Genomic DNA, 24,893 nt, shown 5'->3' with positions numbered 1-24,893 from the left:
AAAAGAAGAAAAGAGTTTTTTTTTATTATATATATATATACATATATATTTATTTACCATACTTGACACTTTTTTATCTCTGGGTTCATAAATGATCCCACTTTACAATGAAATGTGTCTGTAAAATGTTGTGAGTTCATCAGAGGACCATTCACTCGATATCGGTCAGGTGCATAGTCCTTGATTAATTGCTACACAAGACACAGTTGTTAAAATACAATACATCTCTTTCTTTTTTTTCTCTCTCTCTCTCTTTTTTACCTGATGTTCTTTTGTACTCTTGCTACATTTCATTCGGGCAAATTGAATGTAAGCCAACTGATGTTTATTCCAATCATTTAATCCTGGTAAAATCATCATTTTGTCTGTCTTGTTCACCCAAAGCGTCTCAGCAATAGCTAATGCAGCATTATCAGCAAAGTTATTATCCAACATGCCTTGACCATCCAGCCCATAACGATTGTACTGTGACACGAGACATTGATTCTGGGAGTCTAGATTATCTAGTGCGTCTTTATCCCACCAAGAGCCAAAAATCCCTTGACTATTGTACTGCCTTCCTACACGGTCAAAGGCATGCTGTGTGTGTTTGGTGAGGGGGTGGGGGAAAAGAGCACGTGGTGTCAGCCGACTGCCAATTGGATTGGTTGAATTTGAATTAATGCACTTACCATGACTTCGTGACCAATCATCCAACCAATGGTTCCATAATAAAAATAGGCGGGAGTTGAAGCGTCAATCAAAGGACGTTGGAGCAATCCACCGGGTATCATCACCTTATTCAATTCCTTATTGTACGACACTTGTACACTTTGCGCATTTACTTTCCATGCGTTTTTATCGATGGTCGGTTGTTGCAGAATTCCCCAGATTTGCTGTTTCACTTGGTGGCGGTTGGATTTCATCATATTTTCGAAGAAATCCTCCGGATCCATCGTCACATCACTGAAATATTCGGACAGTGAAATCACAGATCGAATATCTGGCCTTGAAGTAGAAAATCCCACCTGAAACTCCATCGTTTTCAACTAAACAAAAAACTTTTTTAATACCTTTTTTCTGTTGTATGTGATTCATTTTACCTTGCTCAAGATATGATCACGTGTGAGTTGGTCTTGAGGGCTAATCCAACTCAGATGGGATACACGGTCTTCAATGATCTGTACCACTGTTCTAGCCAGGTCCTCCACCTGTGCTTTTGCTTTCACAGTGTCATGATGTCGATCTGTAACAAAGTATCTTCCTAAAAGCACACCCATGGCACTTTTATCGAGAATATCAATACAGGTCTCCCAGCGCTCGGGTGTGGCTCTTGGTTCAATCCCATTTAATTTAGCATCCAATCTTCGTTTGGGAGCTGCAAACTCCTCACCAAGCACATCTAAATATTTCCAGATGGTTCTCCAGATAAAATACATTTGCAAGGTACGAGGATTGGTATTACTCAGTACATCGCCACTCAAGTTTTCGATAAAGTCGGCATGTGGAATCAATACATGTGTGGGTGGTTCGGTTAACCTATCAATAAAGCGATGCCAATAGATTTGAGGCACGCGTGTTTGCAATTCATGCATCGACCATCTTTCAGGCTGGTGTGTGTCAGCCAAGGCCTGGACTATTTTCTTTTCGAATTCAACAATGCGACGTGCGGTGGCAATGGTGCTCCATGATTTCCAGCCGAATTCATTCTCGGTGTCGAGCTTAAAGATGATATCCAGGATATTAGTGACGACCTGCATGTAGGTCTTTAAAGTGTCGGGATCATCATAAGCCTCACGGCTAGGCAAGCCGACCTGTCCATGTCCGACCGAAAGCGAAGGTTTCGTTGGATTTACAATAATATCGGGTTCGGCGACCATTTGAAATAAGGGCCATATATTCCGACTGCCTAAATATTGAATCGCATCATTGAGGCCACCGTGTGCGACTTCGTTGGAGAGTGGGATGAATTGGCGAATAGCACGAAAAAGGGGATATAAGGGTAAAATGCTCTTCTTTTCAATCCTGTCTTGGTCCATGCAGGAACGATGAAAATCTTGTACTTTGGTAAACAGTTGGCGATCCAGAATGGCGTTGGGGTCGGGTAAATTTGAGCGGTAGGTGTCTACATAATCACGGCTCAGGATTTGGTCCAGGCGGTGACGGATGGTTTCGGTCATGCCGGAAAGAATGTCCACTCTGGATTTTACGTCGGGTATCAAATGGCTGGATTGCCATCGATCACCTGAAGTATAATATAGATTTAGCATATAGACACTGGATATCATATTTTAGTAACGAGTAACTTACACGTATATGCATAAAAATCATCACACGGATTTAGCTCTTGATCTACATCCTGTAATTTGATGTTGTTTTAGTTTTCGATAAGCACTTCCGAACCCCCCCCCCTTTTTTTTTTTGTATTACCTGTAATATCTGTGATGCAGTGATGATGCAATTTGGCTCTAAACATGAAGCCTACAGAAGAAAAAAATAAAGATGAGTGCTATTGGTTCATGAATAAAAAAAAAAGAAGAAATATAAGCATGTACGGGTTTTTTGGTGTGGTTTTTGGGAGTGGGTAAAAAAGTAGGCAAAGAAGGCGAATGATTATCTTGTTGACTGCTTCTTGCATATAATCCAGCCAATATAAACAGGAGGATCAATAAAATCGAACTAGAGAAAAACATGAGCTTCTCTAGCGATGTGAAATGACCTGGTTGAAGGTAGGCTGGGTAGCGATACACTCCACCGTAGTCGGCTGATTCGTCTTCTTCTTGTTGACTACTAGAACTTTCATCTTCTAATCTTCTTTTTCCTAGTAATGGTGCATGAACGTCAGACATGGAAAAGAATTTATACAAATGAGTGAGAGAAAAAAAGCAAAAAAAAAAAAAGGTTTTCTTTTTTTTTTTTTTTTTTTTTTTCTTTGCCACAGGAACCCCTTCTTATCTTGAAACAAATATTTATACTCGGGCCAATTATATAATACAATGAGAAAGAGAGACAGAGAGAGAGCATGAATAAACGGAGCCATACTTGTTTATGGCAACATCTATCCGGTGGACACTTCCGGAAGTAGTTTGCTTAACCTCAAATACACGCACATCTAAGCCCTTTAGCTAAAAAAAGGGGGGGAAAGGAACTACTATTCCCAAGAACCTTTTTATTATATGTATATATTTCTTTGCTTGTGCTAAACTACATGTTTACCTATTTTTCCATACATGAAAATAGGGAGTATCTTACCTAATCCTAGCGCATAAAGAAAATCCCTTGTTTGTGTGACACGCTCCCATGTTTTAAGACTGTACTGGTTAATCCCCCCCCCATCCATCAGGAGTAGGAAAACTTTTAGAGTCAAAGTAAGCTCATATTTACACTTTCTCGGACAATTGATTCAGGGCATTCTATGGTTTCTTTTTTTTTAATTCAATTTTTGTTACATATTGTTTGTTTGTGATTTACCTGTTTGTTAACTATCATCATAAATATCTCCCACCTCAGACAATCTATCACTATTTAAACAGTGATATGTTGAATAGCTTTGATACTTGTTAAACGAGTTTTATAAATCAAGCCTACACTATACATTTATATATATATATATATATAAAATAAAAGGCCAGTTCTTATTTTATCCCTGGAGGGGTGGGAAACATGCTTACTCACTTTACGTATGTAACAACTATAAACAGGTACCGTTTTTATTTGTTTTCTTTTTTTTTTTACATCATAACCAATGATGTTCATTGAGTAAAGGCTCACGAGGGGTGGTGGTTTGACTATAAACATAGGCTAATTTGAACATTTAAATGGTTTATCCAATAAGGAAGGGCAACAGATTAACTAATGTCAAATATGTAATTTCCCAATCCTTTATCAGACTTGACAAGCTCTTTTTAAATTTAGCTGAAAAAAAAAAGGGGGGGGGGGGCTCTTACAGATCATTACGGATGCTTTAAAAAGAAAGACCGCAAATGGGTAATATCTACTAAAGTGTCAGTCGTGATTATGTAAGCACCTTATGCTAAAAGATCATTCGGTGCCGAACAAGGAATAGGTATTTAGTGAAACACAAATCCCTTGTCATGCTAGTCATACATCATTCCTTTTTTTTTTTTTTTAATCGTGGGGAAAAGAACCAATACAGTGCTTACGGTATCAAATGGCGGATTGCAAAACTGGATGAACAGTTTGGCGTCGAGGTTGTTTATATCATGGGCAACTGGTCTGCTCCTAATACAAGATTTCATGAGCCTATCCGGGGCCTTCTACTCTGTCGGTTGCTTTAAAAAGCTGGTAAAAGGGTGTAGTTACTTAATTGATGAATTTAGAACAAGTCAGTGCTACCCAGCCTGTGAACGTAAAAGTCTCGAAACGTTTTAAATGGCTGATAACCCGCGCCCTCATAGACGAAGAGCAAATCCTCGTGTAATTAAACATGGTCTCTTAACGTATGTTGATTTTACTTGTTAATAATTTTTTTTTTTTTGTTCCTGTGACAGTAGATAGAAAAAAAAAAAAGATTTCGTAAATTTAAGCGTACTTGATTGGTCTATCTTATTTGACACATCTTATGACAAGTATGAACAGGTGTTTTCTTTTTTATTATTGCATATTTAAAATGGTATTAGTGTGTTTATGTATAAGCATGCAAGCATTTATTCATATCTGTCATTTCTGTGACAAGCGCAATCGCCGTGTTCCTCTTCTTCTTCCTCATCGTCGGGTTCATGGTAAGAGATGGTGGTATTTGGTAATTTCGTCTTTAATTCGTCTAATTGTGCTTGTTCTAAAGGCGTGTAAATGGTAACTATGCCAACCGTTTGGTGAGCGTCCAAGTGGTTGTAAAATTGCTCAAATTCTTGAGGGGTAGTGATAATAATGGACATGACACAAAAAAAAAAAAAAAAAAAAAAAAGAGAAAGAGTAAAAAGGGGAGGACTTTTTTTTTTTTAGATCTCCCCCTTCTAAGAGCAGTTTTTAATTACGAGTAGCACTTGTATAAATTAACAGAGTGATCTTCTCACTCTCACTCTTTTTATTTACAATGACTAGATATTTATTTTTATTTTTTTTGTGATGTATTTGTTTTATATGAGTGTGTGGGTGGTGATTGTAATTTATTTCTTAAAGACGATATTAATACGAGATTCACCCATTTGATGTCTATAAATACAGGAAAAAAGTTTAGACATGAGATCATGTTAAATGCTTAAAAAACAAAAAATATATATACCTGTTGTATTTTCTTCTGAAAGTGACTGCAGCTTCAACTGTAGGGAAAACAAGTGTAGCAGTTTTGGTATCCGTATCGATCTTGATATCCTTTGCATCCTTGGCCATATCTCTAATCTCTCCCTCTTTAATCTCTGTCTTGAAGCCGTTGACGGTTAATGTGTTGGATTTGCCACCAGTAACTATTGGGACAAAGTGGGAGTTCTCGGTGATGGATGCGGCCGAGTGTTTGTCTTGTTGACCACCAAGACGACTAGTGATATCTGATTGACCAATTCTGCTTCGGATACCATTCTCGGGTCTGTGGTGATGCTGTTGTTGTTGTTGTTGTTGTTGTTGTTTCTGTTGTTGGTGTTGTTGCTGATGATGATGATGGGGAGGTGTATAGGGAACATTTCTGGGTGATAAAGACGATGAAGATGCTGTGGATTGATTTGCTCTGGCAGCTGCAGCTCCCTTGATGGCTATACCTCCAGCAGGAGATTGCCTTGGGATACGTTTATGTTCATGATCAGGTTCAGGAGAGTTGCTTTCTTTGCGTTTATCACCAGCCTACAATAGTTAATATATTGAGTATGGGGAAATCATTACAGGAAAAAGGTAATCCTTACCATGGGTTCAGACTTTGTCTCTCTTCTCTTTTTCATCATTTCAGCCGTCTCTTTACGTTTCTGGTCCAGTTCGGCAGCACGTTGTTCTTGACGAGACTTGTGAAGCAAAAGTTGTTGTTGATGCTGTAATAAAGTCATGCGTTTGGCTTCCATTTCCATAAATTGACGCTGTTGAGCGAGTTGCTGCTGCTGTTGGAGCATGTGTTGATTGTTTCCACCGTTAAACTTTGGATTGACATAGATACGATTGGAGTATTGAGGATAAGGAAACATATTACTAATATATAAGGTTGGTTTTTTGGCCCATGAAACGATTAGTTTTGTCTGCTATCTTTTTTTTTTTTCTTATAGTCCAAAGACTGTGTATTTTCTTTTCTTTTCGTTTTTTTTTTTTTGCTTTCTTTCTTTCTTTTTTTTTTTTATATACATTTTTTTTCTCTCTCTCTCGTTTATATATGCTTTTCTTTTTTACTATTCTCTCTTTCTCCTTTTGTTCGTGTGTCTATTGGCAAAGCGCGTAGAATAAAAAAAAAAAAAAAAAAAAAAAGAAAGGGCAGAAGGATAAAGAAAAAAAAAAAAATTTATACTTGAACCTACTTCATTGGCATCATGTCTGGAGTGTATTGAGGGTGGTTGTAATAATTTTGTTGATAAGGATTGTGGTTATAATGTTGCTTTGGTTTTACAGCATGTGTTTCTACCGGCTTTTTAGGCTCAGGTTGTGCCTTTTGAGTAGGATCTTCTACGATTTCACCTTCATCCAGTTCGACGACAACATCCTTTTCTCCCGGTTCTTCAAACTCAAGAGCCAACTGCTTTTCAAGCTCTTCTGTCGTTAGCCCTTGCCCTTCATATTCTTCCAAATCTCCAAAGTCTTCAAAATCAAGTTCATCGTCTTCCAACATTAAGGTTATTTTTTTTTTTTTTTGGTTTTATTTTCTGTTTAAAACGAAACAAAACGGAAACAGAAAAAAGAAATCTCTCATTATTCAATGGACACATTTTTTTTTGATGACGTACTCTTCAAAATTCAATCGCCGATCTTTATTTCATGCGTTTACTTTTAACCAATTACATCCTTTGCGTCCCTTATTTTAAAATACTGATTGGGAGTTCTTAGAAATAATCAATTATCTATAATCTTCTCAAATGTAACCGAAAACACTATATTTTAAAAGAAAAGGTACTGTAATATTCACGAGCACAATGTTGAAATTTGTTATGTTTTCTCTTCAATGGAATATTTAGTACGGTACACACAAAAATACGAATATTGTTACATCAAATGAAGCAGAAATCCTCTATTAAGTTGACCTTTACTAAATCTAGCCGTATTCCAAGCTCTTATTCACTACAGAACTAACCAAAATTTCAACATAAAAGTTTATTCTGTAAGCGAGAACAAGATTTTTTTTTTTGTCTTTTTAACCATAAAGAAGGTGATGAGGGTGCTAGTTTTCTCGAGAAGAGTGATATAATTGATTGTTTGAATTATGAACAAAGAATAGTTGCGCATTGCTGTGTACAGGTACATTGTAGAATACATCAACATAGATTTTCTCTTTTGTACAAGATCACCACGTCAAAAAGCAAAGGCGCTACATGAGGTTTATAACCCCCCCCCCATTTAGTTCTTCTAAGGGAGTCTAATATCCAATGAAGACTATGGCGTTAATTAATAAGCCTATATACAAGTAGAAACTCAATACGAGCGAACTTTATAGTGCACAAAACTGTATTTCTATAACAAATTAGCTGCAAAAAAAAAAAACGTGCTGTTACAAAGAGCCTCTGTGTGTGTTTAATTATAGCCATAGGGTTGGATCTCCGTTTTATCTAGCACACATTTTTGCATTAACACATTCGGCAAATGATGAGTGACTGTCCTTCATGCATTGATTGGCGGAGGGGAGAGGTTAAAGCCAATATCCAGAAGAAAGAGTCTATAGAAGCACGTGTAGGCTTTTTAACAACGCCCAGAATCTATAATAATAAAAAGAAGGGGGGGGGGGCTGTAGGGGAAGGTCTTTTTTGTAGAAGGAAAAGAGTTTTTTTTTTTATTATTATAAGCTTTTCATTGTTGTACAAAAAGGTCTTTAATACAACAGGTTTCAAACCATGCAACTAGATGAAGATTCTATTTTAATGTCAAATGACGAGGAGAGACCGATATGTGAGCCGATTTTTTATGTTTTTATGTACATTTTTTTTTCTTTTTTATGTATATGGTATTTTTTTTTTTTTGTATTTTGCAATTAAAAAGAGGGCTTATAATAGGGAGTGGGGGGGTTGGGGGGAAAGAAGGGATTTTTTTGTTGTTGTTGTTGTTGTTGATTTTGTAACTAGTTGAAAAAGAAGGTAGAATATACATTTTGATGATAATTTTTTGGGTCTGCAATGCGTTGATGCAATAGAATGGATGAGTTTGTTAATAGATATGAAGATGACAGTTGTTGCTTTGGTACAGCGTCCAAGGAAATGGACGAAAGGGAAGATGAGGATGAAGACAATGGTTGATGATAAAATGTGGATGAAAACGAAAGACGTCGATGATATGCAATTTCATACGATGCACAACTCGTAGGTCGAGAACTTAGTAGTCGTGAAGGATAATAATTGGGTTTTGAGGCTTCATTTGTCTCGCATGAAGTAGAGCAGAAAGAGATATTCTACTTCAACTGTTAGCATAACTTTTCTTTTTCTATAAGTATTTTCATCTAGCATTTTACCTCTTCAATCAAGTGCTTTTCACAATAAAGACAAATGCTAAGATCCATTATCCAACAAAAGAAAGTAAAGAAGAATACAAGAGAAAGAAAAACGAGTTTTGTTTAAATATAAATTAAATACTTTTTTTTTTTCTAGTCACATTAGGGACAAAGAAAAGGGGGGGGGGGGAAGGAGGGGGTTGTTTGTAACGCGGCGTGGGAAGGACACAGACTCTATTGGTTGAATACCAAACATTTATTATTCTAACTTTTTAATGCGGGATTATCATCTCTAATCACCTGGTAAACACACACACACACACACACACACACAAAATCCCTTTTGGCCAGAATTCCAATATTTTATGTGTTTCTATTTTAACTTTATTACATTTTTTTTTCTTTAGTACAAAAGTCCATAAATGATCATGGAAGAAGTAATGCATGCAACACCTAGAGCCATCATAATAGGGCCCAAACTTTCTGACACTCTTTTACCTGCATTATAAAAACATGTGGGACAATATCCGCCTACACAAATAAAAAAATAAAGAATAAATTAGAAATCAGTTGACACAAGAAAAAAGTAATAAAACAGTCTTACTTCCGGTTACGGGCTGGTATGATTCAGCAGAATAAAAGGCAATAGTTAAAGTAGTAGCAGGAGCTAACCAACCTGGCTGAGGAGTGGCACTCACACCGCGTTGATCATATAATTGAACCTTGTACATACCCATCATGAGAGGAGAAGCAGCAGGCACATCCTTCATCTGCCAAACAGCAGTGGTAGCATCACCAGCCATGGTGCCGATGGTATAAGTTACACCGTTAGGAGCAACAGCGGCCATGGTTAATGAAGCAGGTCTTACCAATAAATTGGAGTAAGACCAGGCAAATGTCACATTTTCTTTATTATCAATACGGTAAAGGGGTGAAACAGATTTACTGGCTGTAGGTGTCACAAACACGGCATTGGCGGGATAGACAGAGTTGCCGTACACGCCAGATGTGGGTAAGGCAGCAACAGAATTATTTTGAGCTCCGCTAGCTGTTGGAAGTGCGGTTGCAATGATCCCGGTTACGATGGGAACACTTCCACTCATCACTGGGCTGCCAACAGGTTGACTTCCGCTGACTTGTTGACTCTGTTGGGGTATATTGGAGACGGCAGGTGTTGCTGCTGGTGCTGGTTGACTACTACTGGCAGGTTGATTGACGGGCTGCGAAGCCACTGGATTAGATGAAGCGGGCTGTGCGGGTTCTAACATTCTATGTTAGTTTTTTTTTTTCTTTCTTTATCTATTCATTGTATTCCTGTTTATATCTAACCTTGAGCAACTATTATATTTATATTAGTATTTTCATACATATTCACTACTGCAAAATAATAAACTTACCAGCACTTGATAGGAGGCAAAGTCCAACTAAGAATAACGCAGTAAGACGCATTATACAAGAAAGAAAAAAAAAAGATAAAGAAGAGAGAAAGGAACAGAAAAAAAAAAAAAGACAAAAAATTTTATCGTTTATTTTTACTCCTCCCTTCCATAAAAAGAAAAAGGTTTAGGTTACACACTCTAATAATAACCTATCAATTTAAATACTTTCTTTTCAATCTCCTTGATTTTTTCATCTTCTTTTTCAACATCGGTTCCTTGGGTTTTAATAAATTGTTGACCCCCTTTACAAATACAATATAATCTAACGATAATTGATTCTTTTTTTTTTTGGGCAAGTATATATCTTGGACTTGTTTAAGAGCAACTCGTATACACGCAACTCCATTTCATGTAAAGCGGACTCTGTTTGTGGCTGAATAGACCCACACTGAGGATGCGGTCACTGAAATATAGTTTTATATGGGTCTCTTGTTTTTTTCTCTTGGTATTTCACCCCCTTCTTTTTCATATATCTCCAACTAAATGTCCCAACAAGGTAAATTTGACCGCAATAACCTTAAATTTGCATGGAAAAAAATATAAACAATAAAATCTTTGATTTAGAAATAGAAGAGTATCTCCAATTTGCTATCCAATTAGCTCAAGATGCTGGTGCCATCATCAAAGCTGCAGTGGATTCTCGTATGGCTGGTTCAGGCTCTAACATTGAATTGAAAAAAGAAAACCCTACTGATCTTGTCACTGAAACTGATAAAGCTGTGGAAGAATTCATCAAGGCACGACTTTTCAAAACATACCCTAGCCACAAGTAAGAAAACTAAGTGAAAAATCATTTTATACAAAACTCAAACTTCTTTTTCTTATAAGGTTTATTGGAGAAGAGACTTTTGCCAGTGGAGAAAAGACAGAGTTTACTCAAGAACCTACATGGATTGTGGACCCCATCGGTACCTACATAAAAAAAGAAAATAACACGCTAAAAAAAAAAAAAAAAAAAAGATTGCTTATATAATCTATTTAGACGGTACCACCAACTTTATTCATGGATATCCTTTCGTCGCTGTTTCTATTGGATTCACACTCAACAAGATACCCACTATTGGTGTTGTCTTTAACCCTCTCCTGAACGAACTTTACTCAGCTGCCAAAGGACAAGGTGCTTACTTGAACAACACAATCAAGTTACCTCTATTCAACCCTCCTCAACCCTTGACTGACTTGTCTCATTGTTTAATCGCCACCGAGGCTGGTTCCGATCGCTCCAAGTTAGTCATCGATGCCAAAATTGCTGCTATTCATGACATGCTTCGTAAAAAAGACGAACACCATCCTTTTGCTGCTGAATCCCATAGTATTCGTACTACGGGTTCTGCTGCCTTGAACTTGTGTAATGTTGCTAAAGGTGTGGTTGACGTCTACTGGGAAGTAGGCTGTTGGGAATGGGATGTCGCTGCCGGTATGGTGATCGTAGCCGAATCCGGTGGTCTTGTCTTGGAAGGTCATTCAGATAAGACAGAGACAGACACTGCTAATATCTTTTGTCGTAAATATCTTGCTATTCGTGCTGCTTTAGATAGAGAAAGTCAGTTACATATTGCCTCTCAAATGAAGGATTTGATCCCAGCCATTGATGCACCTCGTGCTCCTGTGCCTGGTGGATATAAGGCCTAAACTTTTTTTTTTTTTTTTTTACTGTATAATACATTTTTTTTACTGCCTTCAAAAACCACCCACCCTTCACCCCCTTATCTCTCTTTTTTTTTCATTCTTTTTGACTTTTGACTTATGCAAAATGACGTTTCTTTTTGCATATCACACGTAATGGCGTATTATCATGCAGTTCGTTTCATCACAAACGACATATCTTAGTGGTGATGATGGGTGATATCACACTTGAGGAGGATATGCCCCTTCTTTTTTTTTACTTGTCCAATACCAAGGGAGTAATTAAGGAGAGAAAGCACAATATTAAATTTCACAAAGGGAATGCAGTACAGACCCTTTAATGAAAACCTTTGGCTGATTACAATGAAACTGATATTTCTTGTAATGATTGATCATGTTTGGCTGTGGAAGGGGAAAGAGGAGCGATTGAAAATATTTATGCTCGTTATGCAGCTGAGATAAACCACACAATAAGTTTTCATTGTCTTTCTTATTGCCGAACCGAAGAATGAATCCGAGAGATCCAAAAGCACGGCGTAATTTAGGTAGGAAATACAAGATTCCCTCCTCTGCTGTTTTATTGGTAAGCTATTCTTTATCTTTAACAGTACTTCATATACATACATAAAAGATCTCTCTTTTCATATTTCCTCTAAAATCTGCTTCTTGCCTCGATCAAGTTGGCAAAGAGTACCTGATGACATGATTTTTCCTGCATTGTCTGATACGTAATTTCCTTAATTTAAGTAACCCCCACCCCCACAGTAACGTTGAATTATATTCAAGTCGCTAAACAATAATGATTTAGTGTTATTGTTTCATTTTAAAGTAATCAAAAAGTAATGACAATGTCACTCGATACCACATTTTGTTTCGACCCAAACATAAAAATACACTGCTTGTTTCGAATAACAATCCTTTTGGGCTAGTAACTACAGGGCGGTTATGCGGTGTGACGAAATAAATTCCTGACTTTTTTTTTTTGGCGTGATTGAGTGCTGACAAGAACTGAAACGTCTTTATGACAAAATGAATACCTCTGCTTGCATCCTCCTCCTCCCCCCCCCGTTCTAAGGATGTTATTTGAAACAGTCTCAAGACAAGTTTCCGAAAAGAGTAGAATGTTTCTTCAGCTACTATATCTAGCTTCTGTGTTTTTTATTTACTGTAAACGGCTAGCTGTGATATTTTTACTTCATATACATGTTCTTAATTGCTCTGTATAAATGGCAGGCATGCTACTAGTAGCCCATGAAATAACTTTACTGGAAAAAATCGGTCCTTAACTACCTCAAAAATTATCTAGTGGTAGTTCTTAAAAGTTGGTGTGTAACTGGTCAAATACAAGTAACGGCGTAGATATCTTGGATAATACATGCCAAAGTACATAATTCTGGGATATATATGAACTTTATAGATACATGATTATACGTAGATGGTATGAAATCGATGCAAGCCATTCAAGTGTACTCAGACTATGTATCTTTTTAAAAGGGAAGGGGCATCTGTCCTGATGAGATTTTTTGTTATGTATTGTAAGCAAGGACAACAGTTTGGCTGCGAATCAGGTTCTCTTGTACTCGAAGACGTTTTATTCTTATTTAGGACCTAGATAAACTTTTGCCGGTTAGCTCTGTTCATCAAAGCATTCAAAGAATGCTTTGAGAACCAGGACAAGTTTGAAGACTTGTGTTACTTTTTCTTGCAAATAAAATATTGCTTTTGATGTCTTATTCTTTACCGTATACTATATAAAAAAAGAGAATATACTTTATTTTACTTACTTAAGAAAAAAAAAAAAAAGATGACTAGATGTCTTCTTTGAAAAGATCAACTTTTGTGTGGCTGTATTTGATCCTTCATTATAATAGTCTACTTCGCTTTAGCAAAGTAGTTTACTTTTTTCAGCACTTTTGAAGATTTCCACTTGTATTCGAATTTCTTCAGGGGTTTTCACCGTCTCCTCTAGGCCGGTTGATTTGTATTTAACTGTTATGTACTTGTCTTCTGAGTCTTCCTTAATCAATTCAAATGTGTTGTATGCTATCAGTGGAACAATTTCTTTTCATAGGCATAAAGTATCGAATAAACTTTATTGAGAAATTCTTCCTTTCTTCGAAAGTGATGTCTTTTAAGTTTATGACAAAAGTTACTACAGGTTTAATGAGCTCTGACTCATAAAACCTGTTTTTGATTACAAAGTGCACAAATCGACGAATTGTGAGAGCACTAATTCTGTTCTTTAAGGTGAATGGTTTTTAACAAGGCATCATTGCAATATTCCATAATTTTTTATTGCACTTAGCGAATAATTGCTGATATTTTTCGCGTAAAAGATTGCGCATGATATAAAGAATAGACTCTGCTGGCAGATTCATAGAAAGAGTTTTTTTTTTTTTTTTTTTTTTTTTTTTTAAAAAAAAATGGTTTTGAAGTCTGTTCCTGAAACGTATCAAGCTTTCTGTTCATACAGTCACAAGTGAGGTTGAGAACCGATTTTTCATGCATGCCCTTTTATGAATACGCTCGAGCAGAACAAGCAAAATCTAGGCCTCCTAGACAATTCTGTCAAATAATGCATTTCAGAATCAAATACCCAGTCAATTAAACATCCTTTAAATAACAACCGGGATGTTCGTAAATGATACTTATTAAACAGACTTTGTGGTATGGAAAACCCAGCTCAAAGCGGGCGTGACTCCCTTTTAAAATGTAACGCGTTCACTTATTTTTTTTTGTTTTGTTTTTTTTTTCCTGTTAGAACTGGTTTCTTTTTTTTCTCTATTTTACCTTACAACATGTTGCCAGCTGATCTTTCCTCCTTAAAAGTAGTCGATTTACGTGCCGAACTCAGTGACCGCAACTTATCAACCAAAGGCAAGAAAGATGAATTAATTGAGCGTTTACAAGCAGCGTTAGAAAAGCCCGACCAAGAGACAACAGAGGAGGTTCAAACCATAGTACCAGCCGTGGAAGAGTCACAACCAGTGCTCGAAACATCAGAAGCGCCCTTGGCGGAAGTCATTGCTCAACAGGAAGATACATCTGTTGTCCAAAAGACTGAAACAGTGGTCTCTAATGTGACGGAATCCATCGTGCAAGAAAATAGCGCTTTACCAGTCATTGAATCGACCTCTATCGAAGAGAAAGTGGAAGAGGAAACCCAATCTCCCATTGCCGAAAAGATAGAGTCAACAGTCGAGAAGACCGAGACACTTATTGAATTACCCGCTGCTAGCGCCACACCTGTTCCTCAAACAGCCACTGTCGAAGCACCCGTAGCTCAAACAACCATTGCCGAAGCACCTGTTACTCAAACAGCTACTGTCGAAGCACCCGTTGCTCAAACAACTACTGTTGAAACACCTAATGCCAAAGCACCTGTTGTCGAAGCAAAACCAGTAACCGAGTCACCCAAGGAAAGTATGGATACTGATAAGAACGCAAAGCGAAGACGTTCGATTGAGCCTGACAACACACAAGGTAAATAGAAAGAGAAAAAAGAAAGAAAGAGAGAGATGATTTATTGTTTTCACAAGTACTGATAAAATCATGATTAGAAAAACGCCCAAAGGTCTCTTTTGATAGCTCAGCTTTATACGTAAAGGGATTTGTTCGTCCTTTAATCATTCGATCCGTTCAAGAGCTTTTTGGAAGCTACGGCACTGTTAAGCGTTTCTGGATGGATTCGATCAAGACACATTGTTATGTGACTGTAAGTATCTCTTTGTATGTCAAAAAAAAGGGGGAAAGTCGGTTTATTGATTATCTATATACAGTACGAAACAGTAGAAGAGGCAAAGGCAGCGTATGAGCATGTAAACGGTATTGTATTCCCTAAAGACACAGGTAAAGTATTGAGCGTAGGTGGATTAAGCCCCGAACAAGTGGACGAATTGATCGAGTTTGAACAGTCAGCTGCAGAAAGACGTATTCGTGTGGATTGGGAGGCTACAGTGGAGAAGGTGAAATCAGGCCAAAGTTTGCCCGCTTCCTCTACCAATGAGAATACGAGAAAACCTCGTTCCATTGGCATAGGCCAAATCGCAAAACAATTGGCACAAGGTAAGAAAGATATATATATATAGCACGGAAATGATGAGAGGGATGGTATGAGAGAAGCTAACCATGTTTGCGTTAGCTGCTGAACCTGTGATTGCTCCTTCTAGACAAGTGGAGATCGTACGACCACCTAAAGAGCGTACATTAGAAGACTTGTTTTGCAAAACCAAGACACTTCCTCATCTTTATTATCTTCCTGTTTCCGAAGAGGAAGCCAAGGCCAAACTGAGTCAAATTCAAAGCTTATAAAGAAATATACATATATAAAAAAAAAAAAAAATTTAATAAAAGGGGGAGAGGGAAAGGGGGTGGTAATTTTTTTTTTTTTTAAAGACGCCTAAAAGTTTTTATGGAACCTGTTCTTTCTCCCACAACATTCCCATCTAATTTACTTAGACCCCGTAAGAAGTCACCCATCAATTCCTCTGATTCCTCACCACCATCCTCAATACTATGAAGTGAACGTGTATCAATACAGATGGATGCAGGTCGTCGCACACCGTCAAAGGAAATACGATCACGGATATTAATGACTTTGGGTGGTTGAGAGAGTTTCTTCTTGACAGTAGATGTACTAAGGGATCGACCTAGTTTGGGTATATCAATCACTGAATTTGTTAATGCAGAAGATGGGATAGGTGAATCAATAGGGTGAGGTAAAACGTCGACAGGTAAAGGGGTTGAATTGGATATGGACGGGAATGTGGTGGTTACCATGGGTTTGGATAAACCAAGGTTACGGGATGGTGTTTTGCTATTTTTGTATCGGTTAGTATGACTACTACTACTGCTACTACTACTACTACTGATGGTCGTATGATCCGGTAACAGCCAATCATTGGGGATATCTAGGCTCCTTCGATTTTCTTCATGTCGATTGGGTAATACAATCAGCGGTCGAACAATGGCTGAGTTTCTTCTACTTACACCATGGCTATATGTACTTTCTCCTTCGATATCCACATCTAGCACTTCTTGTTCCAGAGGTGAGTTGAGGTCTGTCAGACCGTAAAGATCTGCACTTTGTGATTTACGATGATTGAGTGAAAAGCGAGCAGTATTCACATGATGCTGCGGCGGTGCGCTATTGGGTTTACCGAATTTACTGGCGGCAGAACTAAAAGAAACCGATCTGGATCTTTCGGGTGATAGGTTGATGGTGGATAAAGAGCCGGCAGAAATACTTGAACTGACAGAACTCGCATCGTTAAGTGAAAGTGGATCGTCTTTTAAGAATTCACAAGCTGATTTCATGGTGGTCACGACAAAACTAGACAAAAAAAAAAAAAAAAAAAAAAAAACAGATGAGTTCAGATGCATGAGTTGTGCAACCCTTTTTTTTTTTTTTTTTTTTTTTTACCTATAAACAGATCCTTCTACCATTCGAGCTAATCTGTAATACTGCATGTAATAAATCAAACTGGCGAGTCTCGGTACATTACTTTGTACAATAACGGAAGCAAGCAAAGGAATCAACTCATCTGCTGTAACGGAAGTATCTATTCAAGAGAGGAAGATGTTGAGTTTTTTCTCATATGATTTTTTTTTTTAAAAAAAAAAAAAAAGATGAGACTCACCGCTGATCCCATTGCCGAAATCCTGTATGTAATCACACACTGCAGATGAGATGAGATCCAAGGTTGTCTTCAATACGTTTAATTTCTCCAGCGGAGTGAAAGCTAATTGTTGATGTTTTGTGGAGATGAAAGTACTGTTATCAGAATCAAGACGCTTGAAATTATTGATGGCAGTTCTAAAGCAAGAAAAGTTCATTTCTGAAATAGGATATCGGAGTGAATATTGAGAGAGCGTGACATTGGAATATGTATAACAGACGGTGTCTAGATAATTGTCCTGGGAAGATAATAGTGATTGTAATGACTGAATCCAAATTTTTTTATGCAGAAAACTCATCACGACACTAAATTTTTTTTGTTTTTGATTAAAATAATAAAAGGGTAAGTCTTTCTTTGAAAACATGTCTTTCTTACAATTGTAATGAAATAAATAAATACTACACACTACATTACTTTTCAACTAGTTCTAAAAATTGATCGTGTTCGGAAGGTGTACGACAAGAGTCTTGTAGTAGTTTGTTTCTTTGTAGTATCGTCTAAAAAGAAAATATTAGAAAATGGATACAAGAACCAAAAAAATTAAATTGATAGCAATGGTTACTCTGTATGTCTTCATGTACATGTGTTGAATTCTTTCGACTGTGCATCTGTTATATCCTTTGATGTAAACATAGGAATCTGTAAACTCATGAACAGCAATTTGTAATTCGTGTAAGGCTTCTAAATTCTCAGGAAACATGTTTAAAAATTCCAGATCACTACAAAATAGGGAGATTAACAAGTTTCATGATTTCACACAGACACGCGCGCGCACACGCACGCACGCACACACAGACAGACAGACAGACAGATGACTTACGTTCTAGAGTTACGAACAGGTGGAATAGTAATTGCATGTTTATGACTGTGGTATTTCTGTAAGAACATTAGTCACCCATCAGGATAGGATGATTGATGATAACTTACAGGTGGTTCACCTTCCAGTAATCTATCTATGGATAATAATCTAATCTTTTTGTTTCTCAGGTACACAGCTTCTTCTGCCATGATATGTACAGTCCGCTCCTCTTTAAAACCTACAATGGTTGTGATGATCGGATTATCCAGTGCAATTATTTTATGCTTTTGCTTGGTTGCCATGAATTGTAGACAAAAATAAGGAGACGGTTGAAAGCAATGCGTCTCTATAATAAGGGTTTTAATTATGCATGAAAAAAGAACAAAAAAAAAAAGCTCGCTGGCTTATTTACCAATGATATCCTTTGTCAAAACAAGGCCTTCAATAGACCTTGAGTGAGGTATACAAATGATGGCAGAGTCACAATAGAGTGAATGAAAATGAGTTACAATGTGCCTATAAAAAAAGTTTTCATCTATTTCTTCTGGTTCTAATGTCTCCACCTCTGGTTCCATGGGTGTTGTTTTATGTATTAAGGAAGAAAGTGTGGGATAATTGAAGGCTTTCGTGCTCTGGCTTTCCTTCTTTTTCTTGACTTCGGTCTTATGAAAGAATTGCAAAGTCATGCTGGTAAAGAGAGAGAGAGAAAAAAAAAAGATATAAAGAAGAAGAAAAAAAGAAAAAGAAAAAAAAAAGGGAGAGAAAAGAAATAGTATTGGTCAAGAGTCACAAGAGCCAAAAATGTACTAAAATGAAAAAAGAAAGAGCGAAAACTATTTTCTTCTTTAACCCTTTCTTATTTAAACGATATAAACACGCATGCTGACACGACATTTGACAAGTAAAATAATAGACATTCGTCTTGACGAAGAAAAGTTTTATTTTCCTGGTGAAACTATCAAAGGTAAACCAAGATTGTTTCCCTACTATAAATCAATCAACTCATGCAAAGTAGGTCTTGTCATTATACACCCTAAAAGTGTCATTAAAGTCAACCTGATCCAGCTTAAATTCTCTGGTCAAGTGCACATTCATTTGAAAGAAAAGGAGACAACTACCTTGTTTCAAGACACCATTATCTTGTCTGCCTGTCCAACAAGCCCAAATCCTAAACAAACAACACTCGAGGCAAAAGAATATGCCTTTCCCTTTCAATTCGTTGTACCCAAAAACTTGAATTTACCTAGTTCTATGGAGGTAAGCTGTGCTAATTCTTATTATGAACTCATATCTTAACGGTCTTCAATATTTCAAGTTTGGTAAAAAAGGACACATTCGATACACCATTCATGCTTTACTCGACAGGCCAATGCTACCCGAATCACTTTGTCCTAAAGTCGAATATGTTGTTTCCTTATTAGAATATATTGATATTGAAAAACCTCAATTTAAAATACCTCAAGAAAAATACATCGATATCATGCTTCCGAACGCAAAATATAATCAAAAATGCACGGTGAAGGCATCTATGCCTCGCCTTGGTTTCACAAGAGGTAACAATTAAAAAAAAAAAGACAGTAATTTTCATTTGCATACTAACCCCGAATTCCAATAAAAAAGGTGACATTGTTCCGCTTAAAGTTACTGTGGATTATTTTACATCATTTATACGTAAGGATGGTGTTACAGTAGAACTTGTTCGAACTGTCGAAATCCGAACAACCAAGCACACCGTATTCAAAGAAACTAAACTGAAAACTACCCCGTATCCCGTCGATATAAAAGCGCCTAATTACTCACAATCTATCATTTGTCAGATATCAATACCAACATCTACTCCACCTTCCATTCGGTACAAGGATAAAATGATACGTTTTCATTATAAAATACGAGTGTCTGTGTCCTTTGGTGAGAGAAATACATATAATCTGGATTTACCTATTGTGGTAGGCACTTGGCCTCGTGCTGCAGTACCGATCGAGGATGATGACGATGCATTTGCACATGATATTGAGGATTCTGTATTAACAGATGGAGAAGACGAAGACGTAGAATCCATTGGCACGAGCTCAATGGATGGTTCTCGTACAAATTCAAGTATATTACCTTCCTGGCATACAAATAACAGCTCAACTTCAACTATCACTAATAATCAACACAGATATTCAAATGGAAATATATCATCCGTCGGTAGATCTGACTCTAAAGCATCAGATAGATCATTCAACTCGTTTAAATCCACGCGATCATGGGAGTACAACCACCAAAATAACTTGACTCGAAATACATCACAAAGTACGACCCTATCTTCTCCTGATAGATTACCGTCTTATTACTCTGATTCATCATACCCCAATCATCATAACAGAAGGTCAAGATATATCAACCAAAATCAAAGTCCTGTGCAATTGGCCAACGATGTACCAACACATATACTAGAACCACTGCCTAATCATTTCATCCCATTAACATCACCCATTCATGAACAACAAGAACCAGAAACCTTTCATTCCCCTTACATTCAGCAAGACACCCCCTCTTCTTCCGATGATTCGGACGATGATGATGATTTATTGGCCATCGTCAAGCGTAAAGAGAGGAAAGAAAAAAAGCTATTAAAGAAATCCGCATTGTAACATATCCCTCCTCCTCCCACATTCATTTTAATGTATATTTTTAATAACTAGTGAATCTAATAAAACCCATACCCTCACTGTTTTTTCCTTCTCTCTATAACTTGGAAACATTTCCGTTCACTCTTTCACAAAGACTCTTTAAATCCAAAAGTACACCTTGCATCACTTCCATCAACTTTTCGGTGGACACTGTCTCAGGCACATTCTTACTTTCAATACCAAATTTGACAAGAGTAGGTGCTGCCATGTAATTAATACCGTAACCGTCAGGATACACTGTACCAAATCCTGTTCCCATCAAACGAATACCGGCATGAAGTCCAGAGGTACTAAGTCTCCATACTTGGGATTGCCCATGAATAGGGTCTGTAAAAATAGGGTGCATCGGCACCTGTACAAGCTCGCCTTGGTCTGTTAAGACTTGATGATCAGCGTTTAGTAAACGAAGCACCAACAAATGACGATCACAACCGTGTCCATCACTGGCAATAGCAGTGTATTCACGATGTGCGGAGGTGGCCTTCACTAATAGCTGATATTTTTCGGCATCCCCAAGCTGATCATTATCAAATCCTTCGACCAATGCCTTACTGTCTACACTGAGTGTACGGATTGTTTCTGTACGTCCGCGAAGGTATTTGCGGGTAGCAGCAGTTTCATATGTGGGGGTAACGGTTTGATGAATACGGTAGTAAGCTAATTGAAGTACCATTTGATAGAACGCATCGGGAGGGACACGGCCTGTCTTTTTAATCCAATTCGTACCATAATCTTTGAATACGAGTACATTTGAATCTGAAAGTGCTGCAGTGGCGTCAGCAGTGATTTGTGCTTCCGCAATAAAGTGATTTAACTTGGCGTCGGTTTTGAATTTCAAATGTTCAAACACGACTTGATCATGATGGGTGACATGCGAAGAAGGGTGGATGAATGCATGTGACTTTTCACCAGGTGTGGGGACTTGTAACATGTAATCAAAAATGTAACTGACGGTCAAGGCATCCACAGGTGAATGTTCTCCAGAAAATCCACACATACCGTTGTTCTCGACTACCAACGTGAAAGATTTATCAAACCAACGGTTATGACCGTTACCTAAACCTTGGTGGCCACAAAACATGGTTTTAGTCCATGACGCATTATCGATACCATTAGAGTAATCATCGAGAGCTACTGCAAACAATGCCGTCTCAATCTTGTCCAAGTTACTACGGTGTAAGGTTGGTTCCATTGCTAACAAATGGTTGCGAGCTACGGCCCAATTATCACGTTGCCATGAGGTTAAAACTGACAATGGGACATTGGCTTCAGAAAGTTTTTCGACATGTCCAATTAATGTCAAAAGGGCACTAATATTTTTAATTTTGTCAGGAACGGGGATTTTCTTTTCCCTTTTGTGGTTGTGCTACCTACTTTTCAATCTCTTCAGTTGTGAGTAAGATCCAGACATTCTTTTCAACCTCCTTGTAGACATTCAATGTATAGACTTGATCACGTAAAAGAACTGCAATATGGCGGATCTCCTTTGCATTGGCTTGAACAAGCGTATCACAGTGATGAAGGGGAACACGCGTCACCGAAAAAATACGACTGTATTGCCACATACACAAGGCCTTATTTCCACGCATCATATCTACAGGCAACTCCTCTCTGATACGGAATGAGTTACAGAATAAACACGAGTAGTAAAGAAACACTTACCTGTCGATAATTTCCTTGTACTCCAAACCGCGACGAATCATATGAGCTGCTCTTTGAACTTGGAACTGAGAAAAGAGACCTTTGGGTTGAACACCGTTGTTAGCAATCAGTTGTTTGGGGTGACCGGCATCCACTTGACCAAGGATATACCAGTTACTATTGACCATCAAAGGCTCACGCCATTCCAAATAAGCTGACGCATAATTAACACATAATCAAAACAAAGGAAGCGGGGATTAGTTTTTACCTTTCTTTAACCAAAAATTGTCTTCCAGCCAATTTGTAGGCGACGCATGATCAATATCCACTAAACGTTGTTGAAGTGACTTTGATAAATCGCTTGCTAAAAAGTCTGCAACGATAGATCTTGTCTTTTCATGTTCCTCTTTTGTTTGAAGTGGGATAAGCGATTTCAAGTAAAGTGCACAAGATTCTTCCAAAGAAGGGACTGGTAACTTTGGTAAAGTATGTTGTAAACTAAATGTAGCTGGTGAAGACGGCATTTTTTTTTATATATGTATAAAAGAAGAAGGGAAATAAATAAGAAAAAGAAAAAAATAAAAATAAAAATTTATACAATTCAGGGCAATAATTTATTAGAAATACTTTTTGCATTTTTGATTGCTCACATGTGAAATTCAGTATGCAAAAACGATTTTTCACCCACGGCGTTACCTCATCTGCGTTTAAATATCCATTCCCGCGAGCCTGGGAAAATTGAAAATAAGTGCATTAAGTCTTACAAGTCTTATTGATGTAGGTCAATGTTTGGTCAGCGATCCTCATAAACAAACCCAACTTAAAAACAATATGTACATCAATATATGAGCCAATCATACTTGCCAAGTCTGCGCTGGCCGTTACCTCGGTATAGGCCCTTAATGTTTGTACAGTAGTTGAACTGTTAAAGTAAATAGCCTAGTTCATATAACTAATACCAAAAGAATAAAAAAAAAAGTTTGTTTATCAAACTATAAGCCAAATAAAAGAAACACCATGCTCTAGTGTCTAGTAAAGATTTTTTCTATTTTGCAATCGTTAGAATATATCAAATACTTAAATTCGGTGCTCATATCCATTAAACGTACGACACATGTGATAATACAATTTTTTTTTCATCTTTCATGCAGAGATTCGGGGTAAAACAACAGTCGTTGCTCTTTATGTATACCCATGTAAACAAAAAAAAAAAACTATCATAAAGACTGTACAGCTGTCGTCAAGTTTTTCGCTTGCGATACTTAAAATCATACCTCTTAATTGTCTTAAATTTTATACTAACAATACCGGTCCTGTAAGTTTGACGTCAAAGCTTACCTAGTTATCAATTATTTTGTTTTTATTCAACAACTTCATATTTAATACTCGGATTGAATAAGTCTTGTTATGTTACGAAGGTTATATTTAATATTTGAGGAATACAGAAGTAGTCTAAAAAATCCTTAACATCCCATGAAGGTGTTTATATTCGTTATAAATTGAAAATCGTCATTTTACCCTCTTAGAAGGTTTAATTGCCCAAAAAAGTGAGGCCATTTCAGTGCTTAATTTTTTCGCTTTTTTTAAGCTGTAAAATGGACCAATCCATTTCACTGCTTAAATTATCGTTTTTTTTAAAACCTGTCAAATTCGACAAAACTATTACAGTGGTTACAAGGGTGATTTATTTAAGTTTTGGATGTGAGATGGTAGGTGTCCGATAGAAACATCGTAGCTGTCTTCAGTTCCTCTTGATGAATGTATAAATTTATCTGTCAATTCACCACCTCTGACTGTATTATCTAGCGTACCACTAGCAAGTTACACATACATAATGACAGCTGCATAGTTTCTTTTGATGTAGTAGCAACAACATTTATAGGTGCCCTATATCAAATTTAATTAGTGACATAAATTAACTGATGATTTATTAATAATTTAATTAATTTGCGGGTTTTATTTTATAAAAAAAAATCAAGAGATGCTCTAAATGTAATGCTCTTAGCACCTGCTATAAACGTCATGTCATATTTAAATGTAATTGAATGCAATTTATTAGGATGAGTTAACGCTGTTCAAAAGCAGTACATTTGCAGAACCTGTAAAACAATCACGGTACGACCTACCCTATGCAATGGTAGTACTGTAGCATATGTAACGTATGATTCATATGAAGGATAAAGAAATACAATTTCGCTTTATGTCATATTCATAGTGCTTTAAGGGACTTCACAATATCTTGTGCAACGCTTCTTTGTGTTGTTGTAAGCTTAAGCAAGAGCCACCACCACCACCACAAAATCAAGAGCCACTACCACCAACCCAGGAGCCCTTAAAGCTTCAGACCCAGGCGTTTTTACCACCATGAACCCAAGAGCCCTTACCACCACAAACCCAGGAGCCTTTACCCCCATGAACCCAAGAGTCCTTACCAGCACCAACCCAAGAGCTACCATCATCACCTAACCAAGAGTTCTTATCACCACCAAACCA

At 37.3% G+C, this 24,893-nt stretch overlaps 12 protein-coding genes across 12 annotated transcripts; 4 read left to right on the top strand and 8 right to left on the bottom strand.

Annotated features, from left to right (window-relative positions):
• Window positions 1-2,909, bottom strand: EV154DRAFT_495459 (uncharacterized protein). The gene is made up of 7 exons (XM_051600042.1): window positions 2,535-2,909; window positions 2,410-2,460; window positions 2,290-2,338; window positions 1,083-2,224; window positions 672-1,028; window positions 262-579; window positions 1-191 (listed from the first exon to the last, which is right to left on the bottom strand). Exons 1-7 carry the CDS (start codon window positions 2,826-2,828, stop codon window positions 54-56), a joined length of 2,349 nt encoding a protein of 782 aa, XP_051462027.1. The 5' UTR covers window positions 2,829-2,909; the 3' UTR covers window positions 1-53.
• A 1,652-nt stretch (window positions 2,910-4,561) lies between these two features.
• On the top strand, window positions 4,562-4,893 carry EV154DRAFT_495454 (uncharacterized protein; the record flags this gene model as incomplete). The annotated part of the gene is made up of 1 exon (XM_051600041.1): window positions 4,562-4,893. The coding sequence occupies one exon, from the start codon at window positions 4,562-4,564 to the stop codon at window positions 4,796-4,798; it is 237 nt and encodes a 78-aa protein (XP_051462026.1). The 3' UTR covers window positions 4,799-4,893.
• Window positions 4,894-4,965: 72 nt separating this feature from the next.
• Window positions 4,966-6,794, bottom strand: EV154DRAFT_495450 (uncharacterized protein). The gene is made up of 4 exons (XM_051600040.1): window positions 6,432-6,794; window positions 5,835-6,111; window positions 5,225-5,775; window positions 4,966-5,154 (listed from the first exon to the last, which is right to left on the bottom strand). Exons 1-4 carry the CDS (start codon window positions 6,737-6,739, stop codon window positions 5,109-5,111), a joined length of 1,182 nt encoding a protein of 393 aa, XP_051462025.1. The 5' UTR covers window positions 6,740-6,794; the 3' UTR covers window positions 4,966-5,108.
• A 1,067-nt stretch (window positions 6,795-7,861) lies between these two features.
• Window positions 7,862-8,624, bottom strand: EV154DRAFT_599200 (uncharacterized protein). Its single transcript, XM_051607097.1, has 2 exons — window positions 8,564-8,624; window positions 7,862-8,503 (listed from the first exon to the last, which is right to left on the bottom strand). The coding sequence occupies exons 1-2, from the start codon at window positions 8,609-8,611 to the stop codon at window positions 8,177-8,179; spliced, it is 375 nt and encodes a 124-aa protein (XP_051462024.1). The 5' UTR covers window positions 8,612-8,624; the 3' UTR covers window positions 7,862-8,176.
• A 321-nt stretch (window positions 8,625-8,945) lies between these two features.
• Window positions 8,946-9,645, bottom strand: EV154DRAFT_413263 (uncharacterized protein; the record flags this gene model as incomplete). Its single annotated transcript, XM_051595557.1, has 2 exons — window positions 8,946-9,073; window positions 9,147-9,645. 2 exons carry the CDS (start codon window positions 9,643-9,645, stop codon window positions 8,946-8,948), a joined length of 627 nt encoding a protein of 208 aa, XP_051462023.1.
• Window positions 9,646-10,197: 552 nt separating this feature from the next.
• Window positions 10,198-11,632, top strand: EV154DRAFT_495444 (uncharacterized protein). Its single transcript, XM_051600039.1, has 4 exons — window positions 10,198-10,477; window positions 10,546-10,750; window positions 10,810-10,889; window positions 10,964-11,632. The coding sequence occupies exons 1-4, from the start codon at window positions 10,465-10,467 to the stop codon at window positions 11,611-11,613; spliced, it is 948 nt and encodes a 315-aa protein (XP_051462022.1). The 5' UTR covers window positions 10,198-10,464; the 3' UTR covers window positions 11,614-11,632.
• A 2,002-nt stretch (window positions 11,633-13,634) lies between these two features.
• Window positions 13,635-13,856, bottom strand: EV154DRAFT_413115 (uncharacterized protein; the record flags this gene model as incomplete). The annotated part of the gene is made up of 1 exon (XM_051595547.1): window positions 13,635-13,856. A coding segment is annotated over one exon (222 nt), but the record flags the coding sequence as incomplete, so codon positions are not given.
• Window positions 13,857-14,405: 549 nt separating this feature from the next.
• EV154DRAFT_477399 (uncharacterized protein) lies at window positions 14,406-15,918 on the top strand (the record flags this gene model as incomplete). The annotated part of the gene is made up of 4 exons (XM_051598100.1): window positions 14,406-15,090; window positions 15,168-15,322; window positions 15,387-15,672; window positions 15,749-15,918. The coding sequence occupies 4 exons, from the start codon at window positions 14,406-14,408 to the stop codon at window positions 15,916-15,918; spliced, it is 1,296 nt and encodes a 431-aa protein (XP_051462020.1).
• EV154DRAFT_9365 (uncharacterized protein) lies at window positions 15,846-17,262 on the bottom strand. The gene is made up of 2 exons (XM_051607848.1): window positions 17,030-17,262; window positions 15,846-16,939 (listed from the first exon to the last, which is right to left on the bottom strand). Exons 1-2 carry the CDS (start codon window positions 17,074-17,076, stop codon window positions 15,997-15,999), a joined length of 990 nt encoding a protein of 329 aa, XP_051462019.1. The 5' UTR covers window positions 17,077-17,262; the 3' UTR covers window positions 15,846-15,996.
• Window positions 17,218-18,770, bottom strand: EV154DRAFT_413065 (uncharacterized protein; the record flags this gene model as incomplete). Its single annotated transcript, XM_051595545.1, has 6 exons — window positions 17,218-17,590; window positions 17,700-17,782; window positions 17,848-18,004; window positions 18,106-18,161; window positions 18,213-18,430; window positions 18,497-18,770. The coding sequence occupies 6 exons, from the start codon at window positions 18,768-18,770 to the stop codon at window positions 17,218-17,220; spliced, it is 1,161 nt and encodes a 386-aa protein (XP_051462018.1).
• A 193-nt stretch (window positions 18,771-18,963) lies between these two features.
• On the top strand, window positions 18,964-20,767 carry EV154DRAFT_573426 (uncharacterized protein; the record flags this gene model as incomplete). The annotated part of the gene is made up of 4 exons (XM_051606389.1): window positions 18,964-19,048; window positions 19,100-19,341; window positions 19,400-19,637; window positions 19,705-20,767. The coding sequence occupies 4 exons, from the start codon at window positions 18,964-18,966 to the stop codon at window positions 20,718-20,720; spliced, it is 1,581 nt and encodes a 526-aa protein (XP_051462017.1). The 3' UTR covers window positions 20,721-20,767.
• Window positions 20,768-22,964, bottom strand: EV154DRAFT_9288 (acyltransferase ChoActase/COT/CPT). Its single transcript, XM_051607843.1, has 4 exons — window positions 22,669-22,964; window positions 22,422-22,614; window positions 22,134-22,370; window positions 20,768-22,069 (listed from the first exon to the last, which is right to left on the bottom strand). Exons 1-4 carry the CDS (start codon window positions 22,922-22,924, stop codon window positions 20,815-20,817), a joined length of 1,941 nt encoding a protein of 646 aa, XP_051462016.1. The 5' UTR covers window positions 22,925-22,964; the 3' UTR covers window positions 20,768-20,814.
• Window positions 22,965-24,893: the final 1,929 nt, after the last annotated feature.

Source organism: Mucor mucedo, assembly GCF_025094135.1.
Source record: "Mucor mucedo strain NRRL 3635 chromosome Unknown EV154scaffold_10, whole genome shotgun sequence".
Taxonomy (NCBI): Eukaryota; Fungi; Mucoromycota; class Mucoromycetes; order Mucorales; family Mucoraceae; genus Mucor; species Mucor mucedo.
Note: the sequence above shows the minus strand (reverse complement) of the source record. Positions and strands in the feature narration are given on the sequence as shown.